Source organism: Hippocampus bargibanti, linkage group LG10, assembly GCF_051943395.1.
Source record: "Hippocampus bargibanti isolate YZ-2025 linkage group LG10, ASM5194339v1, whole genome shotgun sequence".
Lineage (NCBI taxonomy): Eukaryota > Metazoa > Chordata > Actinopteri > Syngnathiformes > Syngnathidae > Hippocampus > Hippocampus bargibanti.
The window spans coordinates 13,108,459-13,128,532 of NC_142743.1; the positions used below are offsets into that span (position 1 = coordinate 13,108,459).

The 20,074-nt window shown below is 43.4% G+C and overlaps 1 protein-coding gene across 1 annotated transcript; it reads left to right on the forward strand.

Moving 5' to 3' along the window:
- Positions 1-1,347: 1,347 nt before the first annotated feature.
- Positions 1,348-18,924, forward strand: dclk2a (doublecortin like kinase 2a). The gene is made up of 16 exons (XM_089006286.1): positions 1,348-2,323; positions 5,364-5,701; positions 10,113-10,215; positions 10,444-10,542; positions 10,623-10,673; positions 10,773-10,855; positions 11,594-11,675; positions 12,531-12,642; positions 13,628-13,685; positions 13,759-13,878; positions 15,343-15,489; positions 15,564-15,697; positions 16,426-16,503; positions 16,597-16,693; positions 17,398-17,601; positions 18,370-18,924. Exons 1-16 carry the CDS (start codon positions 1,912-1,914, stop codon positions 18,628-18,630), a joined length of 2,379 nt encoding a protein of 792 aa, XP_088862412.1. The 5' UTR covers positions 1,348-1,911; the 3' UTR covers positions 18,631-18,924.
- Positions 18,925-20,074: the final 1,150 nt, after the last annotated feature.

Genomic DNA, 20,074 nt, shown 5'->3' on the forward strand with positions numbered 1-20,074 from the left:
TCAAACTCGACTTTGAAGACTTCCCCTCTGACCAGCTTGTTGTTTATGGAGGAGAATGGGGCGCTTGTCATCTAGCTGTACAGGATATCCTGTTGCCTGGCTGCAGGAAAAGTGCTCCAATTTGTTTTCTGGGCTCTCACTTCCTCCCTTGCAGTCACCTCAGTGGTACATCCTACACAGCTGGCTTGGGGCGTAAAGAATCCATAAAGTGTCCTTGGAAGTACGTGGGTGGTATAGTAACTTCGTTCTCGGGAAAAAAAAACGTGTATATATGGTTTAGATATATTTTTCAACGTTTGCTCAATCACGTCTATCATGCTGTGTATGATATTTTTTATGGTTTGAATTTGTTTTTCAAGAATAAATAAATCATTTTACAGGCATAATGTGAAGATTAAAAATAATAAGTAGAAAATAAAGTCATACTGAGAATCATGTTTCATTGTTTTGAAGTTGGACCTCCCATGAGGGGGAGAAAAACCCACAGGGGTCATATCGGATTTTTATGTTATTTTTTTATTATATAACAAATAGCAGTATGGTAGTCCGATACTCGAGTGGTTCGCATGCTGGCTTCACAGTGCAGAGGTCGTGAGTTCAAGTCCTGCTTCGACTTCCCTGTGTGGAATTTGCATGTTCTCCCCAGGCCTGCATGGATTTTTTTCCGGTTTCCTCCCACATTCCACAAAATGGATGGCAGGATGATTGAACACTAAAAATTGTCCTGAGGAATATGTGAGAGTTTTTGTTGGTATGTCTCTGTGTGCCCTGTGATTGGCTGGCAACCAATTCAAAGTGTCCCCTGCCGAGTAGAAAACCAAGATTAAAAAAGTTATATTTTTCAAAGAATGGAAACAATGCTGCCAAGATAGTTTTATGGTTTTAAGATATGACAGTATTTGTTATCTTATTTTGTTGTTGTTTTGACTTCAAGATAGCACTGCTGGCTGCCTACACAACAGCTCCAGTATTTTGTTTTTTGACTACTTCTTTCCTTTTAACTATTCTGATGTGAAATTTAAATTTCTCCACCGTGACACTAATCATACGTTAAGTTTCAAAAAACACAAATCGTGAGATTTTTGTACTCTGTAGTGCGTGTTAAAATAATGTGAGCGTAACATTAGTGTCAATTAGAAGTAAATAAAACGCAAAAATGCTTTCATTGTTTATTTATATGTTCAATGAGTAGACATATGTAATTTTTTTCATATTTTCTTTTGTTTCACCTTACAAATGAACTGTATATTGTGTCAATAGTTGCTTTATAAAGTGAGTATTGTGGTCAAAATCGGGACTCTCCCGATCAAATCGTGATATTTAACATGTATGCTAATAAAGGTATATTATAAAGATAATCTAATCTAAGTTAAAATGTTTCATATGTACATGTCACGTGACATACTGTTCAAAATACTCACGAAAAAATGTTCTAATTAATTCACTATAATTGAGATCTTTTACTTCACACACACACACACACACACACACACACACACACACACACACACACACACACACACACACACACACACACACACACACACACACACACACACACACACACACACACACACACACACACACACACTCATAGAATCGGGCAGGCATTAGGACCCTAAGATGTAAGTGCGGGTTGGGCTTCCGGGCATCCTCGCCTGCTCACGCGCAATCTCACCATCCATTGATTCGATACATTTGACACATCTGACTCTCTCTGGCCGTAGACGAACCGAACCGAGGTGAATGGACCTCGTTAAAGTTTCCTTGCACCAACTTCATCGTCTTTAGGACAACATGTCGAAGAACTCACTCGAATCACCTCTGAACACGTTGTATTGCAAGCTTTGACACTCTGACCGTTACCGAAAGTTGTTTTGGGTTTAAAACACCGCAAGCTTCGACGACAACATGTCGCTAAGTCGCAGCATCGAATTCGACCACTTCGAGGAGCGAGACAGCAAGCAGCACCGGACGCCGAGGGCTGCGGGATCTCACGCCACTGGTGGAGGGTCGTCCCGGGGCGCTGGATTGACTGCCAGCCCGGCTCACAGCGCACATTGCAGTTTCTACCGGACTCGAACCTTACAGTCGCTCACATCGGAGAAGAAGGCCAGGAAAGTGCGTTTCTACCGAAACGGGGACAAGTACTTTAAAGGACTGGTGTACGCGGTGTCCTGCGACCGTTTCCGCTCCATGGACGCGCTGCTCATGGAACTGACGCGATCACTGTCGGACAACGTCAACTTGCCGCAGGGGGTCCGGACTCTTTACGCCCTGGACGGGGGCAGGAAGATCAGCAGCCTTGACGAGTTGGTGGGGGGTAAGATAGTGACGCAAAAAAAGCACTCTATGGTGTGATGAGGAATGCCATAAAGCGTACAATTTGAGCCTTTTTAAATCCAAAAGTCGAACGGTTGGATGGAAAAACCAGACTCCCAAGATGCTCGTTCAGTTGTTTACCTGTGTAGACAGAAAGTAGATCACATGACCCAAAAATAAAGTCATTTCAAACGTCAACTTTCTTCCATTAAGACAAAAAAATATTTGTCAGTTATACATGTTTCGAACAAAGAGGTGGAATGAGGAAGGTTATATTCATTTTTGATACAGGGCATGTATCCTCCTAGAACACCGGTGTCAAAGTCAAGGCTCGGGGGCCAAATCTGGCCCCCACATCATTTTATTCGGCCTGCGAAAGCCTATCAACCTCGTGAAATTCCATGATGCATGCTAAAGTCCAAACCAAAATTTCTAATTGTTCCATGTAAACCACAATGACAGTCATAATTTTTGACTTCAAATTTGAAAACGAGTTATTCATGAATTTCTTGTGTGTTCTTTATGTAATATGTGGAGGGGATGAAACATTCGAATGGCTTCCCCAAATTCATAATGGGGCCCGAGTGGAAACCGTGGCAAAAAATGACTTTGACACCCTTTCTTAGAGCAGGGGTGTCAAAGTCATTTTTTTGCCGTGGGCCACATCGTAGTTCCAGTTTCCTCTCTGGAGCCTTTATGAATTTGGAGAAGCCATTAGAAGGTTTCATCCACTCCTCATATTACATATAGAGCTCACAACAAATTGATAAATGACTAGTTTTCAAATTTGAAGTAATTAATAATGACTGTTATTGTGGTTTGCATGGGACAATTTGAAATTTTGGTTGGGACTTGAGCAAGCATCATGGAACTTGACATGTTTGATTTGCTTTCGCGGGCCGAACAAGATGGTGTGGCGGGCAGGTCTTAAAGTAATACGTTACCACGGGCATCTATACGTTTTTTTTTGTTTCGTTGCAAATGATCAGTCATATGGGCACCATATAATTGTAAAGCATTTTGAGGTCCCGCCATGAAAATGTGGCGCAAGGGTCCAGTCATTGACACAATTGGGCCCTAATTCGTTTGACTATAAAATGTTATTTCCCCAGTGCAATTCAACGTAAATTCGGTGCTTCCTCCATAACAAAGTTTTAGCCGACTCAATTTTACTTTCATGGTTGGGATTAAAGTAGCGAAACCTCTGGACTGCAATAAAAATATGTTTTGAAGAAATCCAAACGCTACCACTCTGTAGTCTGTGTCAATCAAATTAAGAGTCCATTTTTCACCCCTTTCCATCTGTCAAAATAAATCAAAACCTTTTTGGTGGGTGCCCCAAGATGATTGACGAGACTAGACTGCAGGCTGAAAATGTTCAGGTTGTCTCATCGCTTTATGTTGGATGAACCTTGGTATTTAAAAACAGCTAGATAGTCCTCGTCTGGCGTGCTAATTTGACTGCATCTGTCGTACGCGAGCATGCAGCGGTCTTAGACATCCGTATATGGGCGCCACCTCACTTTTGGCGCACCTGAGATCTAGTCACCCCAAGATCTTGTCACTGGTTATGAGACGTTCAAGCACCCCCCCCCCCCCCCCCCAATAGCTTAATGGCAGCCGCATAAAAGTCCCTGGCCTCCTTCTGTGGCCCAGCTACATAATTAGCCAGCCAAATCAAACCAAGTATCAAGGGAAACCATTTTCCTCCCGACACACATTAGGAAACATCAGCGTCGCTCCTGTTTTGAAAATATTCGCCTTTGTGCTGCTCCTAAACGGCTTCCCACAAGCACATCACCTGATCAGGATGATGCGATCATTAATCGGCTGTGGTTAGCGGATCAAAATTCAAGCGCCACATTCAGACACATCCACTGCCATTGCCGCAGTTTGGGCTTGATCTGACTTTGGGTGAGGGGGGGGGAGTTTTTGCGTTTCCACACCGTGAGTAGAATCTTGCTTTGGATGAAGGCCAGCGCGACAGCTCAGCAGGCCTATGTTGAAAAAAGCCGACTTTGTCTTTTGTTGACCTGGTTGGATGTTTGGCCTTCAAATGAAGAACGTGTCAGTGCCTGCACGACTCTTGCCGATTTCTGAGGGTCGTTTGTTTTCTCGTTAGATTTGCTCTCAGACAAAGTTCGTCCTCCCTTTTCGATTTCGACTGTGTAATTGCCAATTCGTTCTAGGTGGCCATGCAACAGTCCAGGTTTACGATACATTTTAACTCATTCACTGCCATTCGATGTGCAAAAATGCGTCCACCGCAGTGCCAGGGTTTTTGTAATTTTCACCCAAATTCCAGGACCCACAGAATATTGAATTTTCGGACCACACAAACATGCAATGCAGCGTAAGAAACCCTAGACGCCTTTCTTTCATCAGAAACAAATGGTTAATTCCTAAGTTATATTGGGTCTGGAGTTTTCTGAGCTTGAAATGGTGGCGGCTATACAAAAGGCAAATGATGCCACCTTGTGGGAAAATATTGCCTAGAGGTCCGACCAGCGCTTTATCGGTATCCCCCCGCAAGACTAACCAAAACCTGAACAAATTTGGGAATGGCGCTCCACGTCATGCTTTTCAATTACCGAATAAATTTGGGAACGGCAGTGAATGAGTTCAGAAACAGTGATCTGTGTCACTCAAACAACCGTTTGTCTGTGTAAGCGCTCAGTCATACATGAGTCGTCCATCGATGAAAGGGTTTCTTCAGCCGTCATCTGTACTTCTTTGAATGTGTTGTACGTTTCGCTCCTCATCCAAAAAGCGTTGTGAGCGAACTAACGTTGTGCTGGTATCTCAGGGACCTATCAAAGCGGAGGTCTGGCACTGCCACCTCTGTCCATTAAGGATATATATGGGGCCAGAGGTACCAGCACAATTTTAGTTCGCTGACAAAGCTTTTCGGATGAGGAGCAAAACATGTGACACCTTCAAGGGAGTACAGATGACGGCTGAAGAAACCTTTTCATCAAACAAATGTTTGTTAACGTTCTCTGTATCCCCAAACCAAATGTTGCACTCCCCCCCCCCTCCAGGGGAAAGCTACGTTTGTGCCTCCAACGAACCCTTCCGCCGCGTGGACTACGCCAAAAACGTCAACCCTAATTGGGCCGTGGGCAGCAAGACGGGTACTTCTCGCTCCCTTTCATCGCTGGTGCCTACCAGGGGCGAGCCGCAGCGCCAACCCAAAGATTTCATCAAACCCAAGTTGGTCACGGTGGTGCGCAACGGCGTCAAACCGCGCAAGGCTGTGCGCGTCCTACTCAACCGGAAGACGGCGCATTCCTTTGAGCAGGTGCTCGCCGACATCACAGACGCCATCAAGCTGGACTCGGGTGTCGTGAAGAGGCTCTACACACTACAAGGCAAGCAGGTAAGTCACGGGGGAAGTTTCGAAGGGCTTTGTTTTGAAAATGCTACTGGGGGCTAATCCGCCATTAACTCATTCACTGCCATTCCCGAATGTACGTATTTGGGAATTGAAAATATGACGTGGAGCTCCTTTACCTAATTTATTCGGGTCTTGTTTTTCTTGCTGGGACTGCTGATCAATCACTGGTCAGCCCGATGGTAATATTTTGTCCCTTCCACGAGGGGGCAACATTTCACTTTTTTCCACGTTAGCGCTTTGTTCCAGCTTCAGCTGTTAAAGGACAACCGACGCCTCCGGACAAGTTGTGTCCATAATTTATAAAATCACTTCGAATGACTTCTACTGAGCGTATTTTACAAAGATTCTACCACATATAGCTATATTTTACGTTTTAAGACTCACGCTGGATATTCAGGAAGTCTTTTTTTCGAGTTGATGACGATCCCCTATGTGACGTCACGGAGGGAACGCCCCCTGACCGAGAAAGTGACAAACAATGCATTTTGCGGTACTTTGTTCGGTCTGAAAACTTCTTGTTGATCCGTGTTGATGGCGAAATTAGAAGGAAAACACAGAAATAATGCGATGGTGAATCGTTGTGTCTTGCTAGTATTTCATTTTTGAAAGGCCCTTGTAAATTCAATGTCTTATGATTATTATAATTATATCGTGCTTCGTCGGACTGACTAAACAGCGCCTCTTTTGGTCGCAGCTTAGTAGTGCACTCCATTTTTGGGCAATTTGCGGACACCGTTGTTTATCAGCCTCAGCTGTGTTGGCAGTTTTGGTCATTAAAATGCATTCAATCCTGTGCTGACGTCATTACACGCCGCCGTCACGTCAACGAGACGCTAATGAAAACTCTGTTATGCGAGAGTTGAATTCACGCCCTCCCCACCGTTTGAACTCGCGCCTCGTGTTCATTTTGTCAAACTCATTAAAATGTCATACGGTGAGTGTTTGAGCACATGGGACCACCCTTCCAAGCCCAGCTCTTATTTACTGGTATCCAATCATCATTTCACACAAAAGTAAATCGTCAATTCTTTAGCGTTGCCCATCAACATCCAAAGGCCCATTTTTATTTTCCTTAGAAGCCCTTTGCATGCTCAGTCAAGCCAATACACACGGGGGACACAACACTCCCTCTGAGGGCTCAGGCCCCCAGCTGCAGCCTACCATCTGCTCCCCCCCACCCCCAAAAAAAGGGGGGCCCCAGCCATTGGAGTCCCACCAACTACACACACACATGAACAGTCGTGGGGTATCACGCACGTGCCCGCATGCTGCCCCCCCAACCCCTTATGTGATCTACTGGGGCTCCATGCCATCGCCGGATAATTAGACCAAAAAACTGGAAGGGGTCGTCCAAGCTCAGCTGTCAGCTGGCGAGCGTGCGTGCGTACAATGGTGCACTCTCTTGACTTGTGCTCTTCAGACTGCTTATCAAGCCGCCGCTTTGAAGAAATAATCTCAATTTCTACATTGTTGAACGTCGCAGAGAGCTCATAATACAGTCCAGCTAACCTCTAGCGCGGGTTCAAGCGTCACAGTAAAACAAGAGTTAATTCCTAAATTCTTTGTGTCTGGAGTTATGTAAGCTTGAAGTGAGGGCGGCTGTCCAAAATATAATTCAATACATACATATTGGTTTATATAGCGCTTTAACAACAGCTGAAGCTCGAAGAAAGCGCTAACATGGGAAAAAAGGGGAAATCCTACCCTCTTGTGGAAGGGAAAAAACATTGCCAGAGGCCATGGCCAGCGCTTTATCAGCACCCAAAGAAGAAAAAACAAAACCCGAACAAATTCGGGAATGGCGCTCTACGTCATATTTTCAATTCCCGAATCAATTTGTGAATGGCAGTGAATTAGTTAATTTGCTGCGGGTTACATGAAGCTTCATGAAGCTTCACTTGGACTGCCGATTCAGGAGGGAATCGGTTTTGTTGGAAGCAGACATTTTAGAAGAAATATCTGTGTTCGTCCAAATGAGCCCCAACTGAAAGGTTATTTTTAAATTATTTTTTGCTCCTTGAAGGATCGCAATTGTAACTTGAATGGTGTTAATATGAAACCTCACTCACGTTGGCTCTGATCGTGAGATCAATTGAGCAACAGCAAACAACGGCCATTTTCTAGCTCTGACCGATTTTGGTTTATCTCGACATCGGACAACTCTAAAGCCGCCCTCGTCTTTCACCGACGAATGTTGCTCACGTCCGTCATCGCGGTTCAACGCACCACACTGGCGGCCTCAGACAGATTAGTGAGGTGATGGCGTCGCACGGGGATGCCATCTGATAGTTTTCAGGGCCAAGTGTGGATTAAAACGCCAGCATTTAGGTCATCGGATGAAAAAATGTTTCTTTGTCCTCACTGCACGTCATGTTGGAAGTTCTCAAGTATTTTCTTTCAGCCGCCAAAAATCATTGACTTCCCACCCTCGGAATAATTGCTAAAATCCAGCAAACAACAGACAAGACGGTTTTGGGGTCGGGGGTTTGGCAGGGGGTGTCGAAAGCGTGAAGGAGGGTGAGGTGGGGGGGGGGCAAGAACGGGGACGGCGTCTATTGTGTTCCATTCATTGTATGATGTCAACAAGCCTCTCAAACGCTCTTTTCAGGCCCAGTTGGCATCACGTTGGGGAGGAGCGGAACCCCCCTCCACTTGGCTATTTTACGACAATTGCGTCTCGGCAGGTCCGAAAGACAAAAAGTGGGGATTATTTTTTATTTATTTATTTTTATATACAGCTCACCTAACGTGAAGGGCAAGTAACAGGTCTTGCGGATAATTTTGTGGTCGCTTTGGGCCGTGTTTTTTTGGAGCCTCCACCTTTTTGTATCGCCCGCTCTGCATAACGACGCAAAAACTGTTTCAGCGCACGTTTCGGAAACAATAGCAAAAACAATCGAAAACGCCAAAAACCAGGCTTTGAAATGGCTTGAAATCTGACCGAGTGGAAAACGATCACCCAGATTTATTTTCATCCCGCATCGTGTGCCTCGTTGTCTTCCTACCGTGCCATCGCGGTCAATGAGCTTTGCGCTTGAGTTATTGCGACAAGGCGTCATTCCCCGGTGACGTTCCAAGCCAACCTTCCTGGTGACGTGATGCTTAATCCCGCCTGACAAAGATGGCCTCTTTTTTGACCCCTTTCCAGGACGAGCGGCGATGTGCTCGTTGATTCATGACCGGAGATGTCGGGTCTCGCTACGTTTAGCGATCAATTTGCCCACCGTGTGCAATACGTTGGTCATGTCCTCAATTTGTATGTTTGGGTGCCTGTTTGGTTTCATCATGCTGATTTCCCAGCGACTCCTACAGGCGTCGGTTTCCATGGCAACCGTAACATTTGTCTCCTCGGTGCGGCACTTCGCTGCCGAATTTCAACAGCAAAATCATGCCGCCCGGTTTAAAGAATTTCATTTGCCGAATATTGTAAATATGTTTCAGTCCTGTTTAGTAGCACCGATGACCGGGCCTGCTGCTGGTCATCGTTGCACCTGCTTTTCTAGGTGACATTTGCTTTTTTTTTTCGGGACACTTCGCACCCACACTGCACGCCAGCAAGATGCGGTTAGTAAGATGAAACAGTTCGAAACGTGGGGGTGGATGGCTGAGATCATCTTTTGCAGTTTCTCCCTTGCGACTGTTACATGTACAACATCAGCACAGGGGCGGATTTCCAAAATGCATCCTGTTCTCGTTTGGGTTGGAATTATTTGGGATATTTCATGGTGACACCATTTTTTATTTTAGTTTTACTTTTATTTCATTTGTATTTCATTTTATTTTTTTAATTTGTATTTATATTTTTATTTCTATTTTTTTATTGTAATTTGTATTTGTATTTTTATTTTTATTTGTATTTTTATTTGTTGTTGTATTTTTAGTTGTATTTTTATTTTTATTTAGTTCAGTTAATTTAATTAATTTAATTAATTTAAAGGCTGTTGGTTAACTTTTATTTCTTTCCAAATAAGCAACATTTTGTATTGGTTTTTATTAGTTTTAGTATTAGTTTTATTTTATTTAAACATGGAATCTTTGTTGAGTGCAATTAAAAACAAAAATATTGTGTAGTTTTAGGTAATTCTTTTTTTTCAGCATTTTTTTAATTAATATTGAATTTGCATTGACTAAAACAACATTGGTGCTTCCGGTTTTGATTCAGATAGTAATTGAATTAATACATATGATTGTTTTTTGTTTTTTTTAATCAAAGTAGCCGTTTTGGAGGGCAAATCAATGGAGACGGAGTTCGAAGGAACACTCAATAAATAAACAAACAAATAAATAAATTAATATGACCTCGACACCACTTCCACCCATCGACATGGAACCACTCGACTCATGTTGATCCTAAAACAAGATGCACTAAAATTCCGTCTGTCTTTTGTCCCAGATCACGTGCTTGCAAGACTTCTTTGCCGATGACGACGTCTTCATCGCGTGCGGCCCGGAGAAGTACCGCTACGGCCACGACGACTTTGCGTTGGATCACAGCGGTAAGGCTCTTTAGGTGGGGGGAAAAAAACATTGCCAGAGGTCTGACCAGCGCTTTATCGGCACCCCTGCAAGGAAAAACCAAAACCCGAACAAATTAGGGAATGCCGCTCCACGTCATGCTTTTCAATTCCTGAATAAATGTCAACGAATGAGTGAATTATTTATTTTACCATACAGACACATTTCAATTATTATTAAATAGGTATTATTATATCATGTTTTGGCAGAATGCAAAGTCCTCAAGTCACCACACAGTCGTTCGGTCACCCCCAACCAAACGAGCAAGAGTCCCGGACCTTTGCGACGCAGCAAATCTCCCAGTGCAGGTAAACCACCAGGTAGCGCTTTTGCAGGCTGTTGTCCCATTTTTGTTCATGTTCTCCGAATCAACCATCTTGGCGTTTAGCGAGACGTGGAACCCGCTACTCCGCCACGCAGTGTCCTGCTAAATCTCCGGGTGAGTTTAGGACATGCAACACATGCTAACCTTCAAAATTGTTATTTTGTAATACACAACAATGGGATGACACGACCGTTCCATCTTTCGTCCTCGCAGTAAACGGTGACGTCGCCACGTCGAGGTCCGCCAAGTCGACCACGCCGTCGCCCACCAGCCCTCAAAGCCTGCCCACTCTCAAGGTAGGCGATTCGTAGATCACAGGCAGGGTCCACGCAATGCTCTTGACCCACTTCAAAATCAATTCTGTATCGCATCAAGCCATGTTGAGGCGAGTATTTTCTGGCACGTGGAAATGATAATCTGCTTTCCCTTTGGATTATGGATGCTTGGAGACGACACCGAGTCTAAATTGAGACGGCTGATGCAGCCAATTGGCCTCCGTTCAGAATTAGCGACGGATTTTAGGATATACTGACATGGAAGAGGAAGACTTCATATCAGCTCAAGTCTCCTCAAAGCTGTCTTAAAAATCAAACACGTGAACGACGCAACGGTTTAGATCAGGGGTGTCATTTTTTGCCGTGGGCCACATTGTAGTTATGGTTTCTTCTCGAGGGCCGTTATGAATTTGGTGAACCCATTAGAATGTTTAAATCCCTTCATATATTACATATAGAGCACACAGCAAATTAATGAATTTCTCGTTTTCAAATCTGAAGTCAAGAATAATGACTTTTATTGTGGTTGACATCCAAAAATATGAAATTTTGGCTCCGATTTTAGCAATCATCATGGAATTTAACAAGTTTGATTTGCTTTCGCGGGCCGAAAAAAATGATGTGTCGGGCCGGATTTGGCCCGCGGGCCTTGACTTTGACACCTGTGGTTTAGATAGTACAGGCGGTTTTCAGTTGCCATGGCGACAGTAGCATCCGTTTGTTTGGACGGCCAAACTGTGATTGCCTTTGCTTCCGTAGACGGCTCCTTCACATCACGACTCCAATTCGAATGTCAGCGGCTCGCTCAACAACCACCGGGGGGAGAGGACCAGTCCAGATGGTACACCTCCAAAGTCTCCTTTCCTCATTGTCGTCCACTCCCGTTCCCTTTGTCACCTTTTGACCTGATCTTGTCATTTCTCCCTTTTCCATCTTTTATAATAATAAAAATACATTTTATTTCTAAGCGCCTTTCAGAACTTTCAAGGACACTCACCACTGCTTTATCATCAACACCGCAAGAAAAACCAAAAACCTTATTAGGGAATGGCGATCTATGTCAAATTTTCAATTCCAGAATAAATTCTACGTACAGTCAGGAATCCCGTAATCACTTTAGAATTTTATTTTATTGTGTTTTTTGGGGGCTGTTTGTGCCGACGTGGGTGTGTACACAATTTAGTGTATTTCAATATAGCTGTCTAACTAGCTAGCTATCTATTAGTCATCTATTAGCTATCTAGCTAACTTGATCTATTTGAGTTATTCCAGGTCGAACAGCGTCACAGTTGCTGGCTACCTAGTTCGCTATCTTTTTGCTATCTATTAGCTGTCTAACTAGCTACCTAGCTATTAGTTATCTTCTAGCGAGCTAGCCAACTTGATATATTTGAGTTATTCCCGGTTGAGTGAATGCTGGCGCGTGTAGCTGCCGCTGCTCACCCACAGAAAAACTGATCCTGTGACTGTAAAGTGACCTTGAGAGTTTTGAAAGGCGATGATAAATGAAATGTATTATTATTATTACTCATCATCTTGCTTCCTCAATCTTCCTGGATCGCATACTCCCCCGGACCTGACTCCCCCCACCCCCTTTACCTATCCGTCACGTTCCTCTTCTCACCCACGATAACACGGATTGACCAAAAAAACTCGTGCACCTGTCCTATGTCGACACTGTGCTTCAATTTTACAGTAAACGGTCACCATGGCGACCAGACCTCCCCCGCCGTCGTCCTGGAGAAATACATCATCGGGAAAGTCATCGGCGACGGCAACTTTGCTGTGGTGAGAGAGTGTGTCGAAAGGTATGTTCACCTGTTGAGGTAAACACCATAAATAGCACCCAAAACAAAAAGTGTAACGTTTGGGTAGCTATATAATGGCCATCTAATAAATGGCTCTCTAATAGCTATCTACTAGCTGTCTAGCTGGCTACTTACTATATAGCTATCTATTAGCGGATCTAGGTAGCTATCTAATAGCTCTCTTTTAGCCATCTATTTGCTAGCTAGCTAGCCTTACCTATTTGAGTTACTTCCAGGTTGAGTGAAGGCTGGTGCGTGTGGCTGCCACTGCTTACCCACAGAAAAAAATTATCCCGTGACTGTAAAGTGACCTTGAGAGCTTTCAAAGGCGCCTGGAAATGAAATGTATTATTATTTTTGTTATTATTATCATTTCATCACTTGACTGCAGTGTTGACGTTGCACAGGTAGAGGGTGCTAATAAACCACAAGACTGTTGTTACTGACTTAGCTTGTTGATTGGAAATGGTTATGTCGAGAAAAAAAAGAAAAGATGAAAATAAATGTAAAATATTTTATCAACACATTTTAGAATTTAATCTACTTTCCTTCCTACACCAACAAAAATTAATCGCTGATAGGATTCAAAAACATACAGGTAAACTACTGATGCCACAGGCTAAGGTATGATGACGCTTCCATTACAAAAACGTGTCATTGTCTTTGTTTCAACTTCCAAACAGCTTGAAGCCTCTTGGTTGATGACGGTTTGCCAAACCGACGACTTTTTTGGGGAGTGAGCCGCCACTGTATCGCATAAACAAGCTAGCAATAGTGTAGAATTCACTTGTAGCCATTTGAATTTTTCTTTGCCCCCCAAGTGAATTTCCACTTTAAGAGATCAATAATTTCACAGAGCTCTTTGCTAATTCTTCTCTCTCTCCATTAACCTGGTCTTTGCTCCCTGCTGAGCTCTTCACACGTTTCTTTTTTTTTTTTTTTTTTACGGTTATGGCTGCTGTGTAATTGCGGCGTGTCTGCTCAGGTCCACAGGAAGAGAGTTTGCCCTGAAAATCATCGACAAGGCCAAGTGCCGCGGCAAGGTAGCCGATAATTGTATTTACTGTATTTTTATTTGTTCCTGCTCCTGTTATTAATCCGAGTTTGTTTTGGCAGGAACACCTGTACGAGAACGAGGTGTCCGTGCTGAGGCGGGTGAAGCACCCCAACATCATCATGCTGGTGGAGGAGGTGGACACGCCCTCGCAGTTGTGTCTTGTCATGGAGTTGGTTAAGGTACACGTTTGACGCGCGAGCGCTTTCAATTTGTATTTAGTACCAAGCAGTGACTTCTGGTCGCGTCATGTGTGACAATGAATGTACCAAGCCGTCTGGCTTCACTAAAAAACTAAATGTATTACATGTATTAAAAAGCTAAAGCAATGCATGTTATTTGGCGCCCTCTGGTGGAAAATGGGTGGTGATGTCCGTTTGAATTTATTGTCAGCTATCTTCTTCTCCTTTCGGCTTATCAATGTCCTCCATCTAACCCGGTTTTGTGCATCCTCTTCTCTCACACCAGCTGCTTTCACACAACTTTCAACTAATAATAAAAATAATAATAATAGTAGTCATCATCATAACAACTCGTACTGACAGGCAATCAGAGAATTGGCGCGATCAATTAATTGGGGTGGATAATTCACTCATTCACTGCCATTCACAAATTTCTTCGGGAATAGAAAATATGACATAAAGCGCCATTCCCGAATTTTTTCAGACTTTTTTTAATCATGTTTGGGTGTTGATTGGATTGGATTGGATTGGATATGCCTTTATTAGTCTCACAGTGGAGTGGATGAAGCGCTGGTCAGATCACTGCCAATGTTTTTTTTTTCTTTTCCACAAGGGGGCAGCATTTTTATGTTAGCGCTTTGTTCAAGCGCTATATATGCCAATATGTATTGCATTGTATTTTGGACAGCCGCCCTCATTTCAAGCTCATTTAACTCCACAGCCATATCATTTAGGAATGAACTCTTTTTGTTAATAAAAGAAGGAAGTCCAAAGTTTGTAACGCTGCAGTGAATGTTTATGTAGTCCACAGGTGTCAAAGTCAAGGCCCAGGGGCCTAATCCGGCGCGCCACATCATTTTTTTCCGCCCGCCTGCGAAAGCAAATCAAACGTGAAATTCCTTGATGCTTGCTAAAATCTGAACCAAAATGTCATATTTTTGGATGTAAACCACAATAACGTAATAATACAATAATGTAAATTTCTCCACTGCGAGACTAATAAAGGCAAATCCAATCCAATAACAGTCATTATTCTTGACTTCAGATTTGAAAAGTAGTTATTCATTAATTTGTTGTGCGCTCTATATGTCATATGTGGAGGGGATGAAACATTGTAATGGCTTCCCCAAATTCATAATGGCCCTCGAGAGGAAACCATAACTACAATGTGGCCCACGGCAAAAAAAGGAGTTAGACACCCCTGATGTAGTCCTAAAACTGAATATTGTGTGGGTCCTGGAATGCAAGTGACAGTGACAAAAACCCTGGCGCTGGATAGGACACATTTTTGCACATCTGGGAGTCAATGAGTTAATTGATCTGATGAATAATTTTTTTGTCGCATCTAAAGCTAAATGACAAAACCCCCATTTTCATTTAAAATTCATGACATTATTGAGGCGCATCAAGAAAAAAAAATACAAAAGATAAAGTTGATGAATTAACGCTCGGCGGGCTTTGCAGGGCGGCGACTTATTCGACGCTATTACATCATCCAGCAAGTACACGGAGAGGAGCGCCTGCGTCATGGTGCGCAACCTGGCCGCCGCCTTGCGCTACCTTCATGACATGGACATCGTCCACAGAGACATCAAGCCGGAAAACCTTCTGGTCAGTTTGGATTTTTTTTTTCGACTAACATCTTTGTCGGCGAACGTGACTGACGGACGCCGTGTACCCGTCAGGTGTTGCAGAATCCCGACGGCACCAAGTCGCTCAAGCTGGGCGACTTTGGCCTGGCCACGGTGGTGGAGGGACCTTTGTACACCGTGTGCGGAACGCCCACGTACGTGGCGCCGGAAATCATTGCAGAGTCTGGGTGAGGTGCCTTCGTTTTGTCGTCGCATTGCCATTTTTGCAAAACGACTTGCACTTACGATATTTTCAAAATCACTAAAATCCACCAACGAAGAAGAATAGACTTCTTCTACTACTTGTGTGACTCAAGTAAAGATGCAGTTATATTAGTCATTTTTGCAAAGTACAGTGATACCTTGACTTACGAAATTAATTGGTTCCCAGACACAGTGTGTAAGGCAAAAAGTGTGTATCCCAAAAATTAATTTCCCATAGGAAACCATTAAAATGAGAATAATCTGTTCCCCAGTCCCCATAAAACATAATTACTATATATATATATATATATATATATATATATATATATATATAAAATTCCTTCCTGGAATTATGGACACAACTTGTCCGGAGACGTCGGTTAGCAGTTAAAAAAAAATGGACATGCATACGTTTGCTTACCTAAAAGCTAAACACAACTGAATGATAATTAGCAAGCGTAATATACTGAATTACGAAAAATACCGCGATAGATGCTAGTACCACACCTTCATCTCGACCCAAAAATTAAATAGTACACACCTGTAAGTAGCGCCTCATTGTCTGTCTACATGTGTTGCTCCACCATTTTTGTGTTCAAATATCCCTTGTTTCTCAAACCGCAAATGCCATCGCTAGCTGTTAGCACTCGGATACCGCTACATATTGTTTGTCAGCATCCGTCCAGCCATTAAAACCACCGTTGGTCCGCAGCTACGGCGTCAAGGTGGACATCTGGGCGGCGGGCGTCATCGCATACGTCCTCCTGTGCGGCTTCCCTCCATTTCGAAGGTGCGCCGCCATTTGGGCATCACGACTCACAAATCACAAACATCCGTGCGATTGCTTTCCCATTCACGACCGCTTTATGCTTGCGCGTTTCAGCGAGAGCAACCGGCAGGAGGAGCTGTTTGAGAAGATTCTACTGGGCCGAGTGGACTATCCGAGCCCTTACTGGGACGACGTCGGCGACTCCGTCAAGGTTTGGCTCATTATATTCGCCTTTATTAGTCTCGCAGTGGAGAAAGTTACATTACACAGCAGCAAAGTGATGAAAGGAAGAGGAAAGGAACGAAAGACGTAGAAAAAGTAAATACAGGAGCTGCTGTAAAGGCAGCCACTCTCACGCTGCCATGTTGAAGTCAAAACAACAAAAAAATATAATATAGTAATATAACGACACAAAGACACAGTCATTCATTTTTAAGCACTTTCTGCACCCTCTTTGAAGCAGTTCGAGATAAAAGAGGAGAAGGATCAAAGTGTCCTTTTCACCAGTGAATCAGGGACGTCATGGTGGATGGAATGCGCACGTCTGCTACAAGCTAAATGTTGAAAGCAAACACCAAGCTGTAGCATCCATTGACGAAAAGAGATTGTCTCACATCGGCTTCAATTCCAAGCCGCGACAGTTCCACATACTGCATCCAGATGGCATTGACATTCGTCCCAAATCAAAAACAGTGCTGGCATATTCATGCAGAGTCTCCTCCTTGATGAATGTCATGGCCAAAAATGCTGAAAAACAATCCGTTCCACACGATGCACAACAACTCACAGTGACAACAACAAAAAAAAGCAACGCTCGTCAGAGCACTTAGTGACAAGTGCCTACTCGCGCGCCATCTTGGACTTCTTCACTTGTTCTTAAGAGCCGCTTTGATTCATCAATCGTCTGCTCTGCAGGAGCTGATTGGCAAGATGCTGCTGGTGGACGCGGAGGCTCGTTATTCGGCGCAGGACGTCCAGGCGCACCCTTGGGTGACGGTGTCTCACTCGGAGGACATCAAGGCCAAGAGCAAAATGGCGGGCGAAGCGACGGCGAAGCGAACAACGCAATTTGACTCGACGGCGGAGCGTGGCGACGCCGCGGCGATTATCACACCCATGGTAAGAAAAATATTGTTCAATAAGCGTTTAAAACTGCAGACTTTGCGGGTATAAATAATAATAATAATCCATTTCATTTCTAAGCGCCTTTCAAAACTCTCAAGGTCACTTTACAGTGGCAGGATAAGTTATTTCCTGTGGGTGAGCAGCGCTAGCTACACGCACCGGCATTCACTCAACCCAGAAGTAACTCAAATAGATCGCTAGCAAGCTAACGAATAGCTCGCTAGCAAGCTAACAAATAGATAGCTAGCAAGCTAACGAATAGATAGCTACAAGCTAGCGAATAGATAGCAAATATAGCTAATAGCTAGTGAATAGATAGTTATTAGCTAGCGCATAGATAGCGAATAGGTAGCTAATAGCTAGCGAATAGATAGCTACTAGCTAGTGAATAGGTAGCTAATAACTAGCGAATAGATAGCTACTAGCTAGCAAATACATAGCTACTAGCTAGCGCATAGATAGCTACTAGCTAGCGAATAGGTAGCTAATAGTTAGCGAATAGATAGCTACTAGCTAGCGAATAGATAGCTAATAACTAGCGAATAGTAGCTACTAGCTAGCGAATAGATAGCTAAGACCTAGCGAATAGGTAGCTACTAGCTAGCGAATAGGTAGCTACTAGGGATTAAATCGGAATTTGCTGTTTAGAAATGGACGCGTTCCTGATGCTCAACCCTCCCAAAACACGGGATTCGCCGAGGTTACACTTGAATTCCTGCCATCGTCCTCACTCTCATCTTTTCCCCTCATTTCTCACACCAGAATCCGGCCCTCGATAAGGAGCTCGCCGCCCACCCGCCGCCATCACCAGACCCTCCCAAAACCCCGGACGCTTCTCCAAGTGACCCGAGTTCTTCGTCGTCGGCGCCGCCGCCGAGCACCGAATGTCCCGTCAAGCACGTCGTCTTCCTGCCGCTTTCGTTCCCCTCGCCACCGTCCTCCACACCCTACTCCTCCTCCTCCGCCTCCCCCCCGTCGCCACCCGGCTTCGGCGCAACTCAGGAGCTCCTGGGGGGCATTTGAACAACAACACGGCGAGGTCCGACGCTGAGCCAAACCAGACTTGTTGCTATTTATTGAGGGAAGGACTGAATGTTGCTTCTGTCCATCTTGTCAAGCGCGATTCTTTTTGATTCTCAGCACATTTCAGATTCTGCTTGGGGATTGCGACACTGTCGATTGGGATTTGCCTCGCTTCAGTGAAACACCTGTACACCCACGTCGATAATGTCACAGGATTTTTCTTTTTGACTTGAACGAGTGTATTTTTTTTTCCAGAATTCCACAATCATGTACAAAAATAAAACTTTGCCTTTATTTTGCAGTATTGTTTGTGGAAATTTAAGAGACTTTTTAAAAATCCATTTTGAAACACGACTAACAAAATCATAAATCATTCAGATTTTACCCCCAACCTCCTACACACACACACACACACACACAACTATACATGGTTGTTTTTTTATAGGTCAAAAATACCTTACTATATATATAAGGTCGTTTTTATCAGCTAAAAACAGCTTCCAATACATACATGGTTGTTGTTTTTTTTTTTTCGGGCTAAAAACGCCTTACTTTACATGGTACTTTTATTCGGGCTAAAAACATCTTAGTCGACATTGTCGTTTTTTTTCAGGCTTAAATCACCTTTCTATACATGGTCGTTTTTTTTTTCAGGTCAAAAACATCATACTATACATGGTAATTTTTATCAGCTAAAAACGCCTGTCTTTACATGGTTGTTTTTTCGGGCTAGAAACAGCTGACTATACATGGTCTTCTTTTTCGGGTCAAAAACGCCTTACTATCCATGATGGTTTTTATCAGGTAAAAACACCTTACTTTACATGGTAGTTTTGTTTGGGCTAAAAACGCCTTACCATACATGGTCGTTTTTTTCAGGCTAAAAACGCCTTTCCATACATGGTTGTTGTTTTTTTCAGACTAAAAACGGCTGACTACATGGTCGTTTTTTTCCGAGTCAAAAACGGCTGACTATTCATGGTGGTTTTTCTCTGTCTAAAAACGACTTATTACACATGGTCATTTTATTTCGGGCTAAAAACGCCTTACTATACATGGTCGGTTTTTTTTCAGGCGAAAAACGCCTTAGCATACTTTGGTTTTTTTTTTCAGGTCAAAAACATCATACTATACATGGTAATTTTTATCAGCTAAAAACGCCTTACTTTGAATGGTTGTTTTTTTCCGGGCTAAAAACAGCTGACTATACATGGTCGTTTTTTTTTTCGGGTCAAAAACGCCTTACTATCCATGATGGTTTTTATCAGCTAAAAACACCTTAGTATACATGGTAGTTTTGTTCGGGCTAAAAACGCCTTACTATACATGGTCGTTTTTTTCGTGCTAAAAATGCCTTACTATATAAGATAGGTTTTTATCAGCTAAAAACGCCTTACTTTACATGCATGGTGTTTTTTTTTGGCTAAGAACGGCTGACTATACA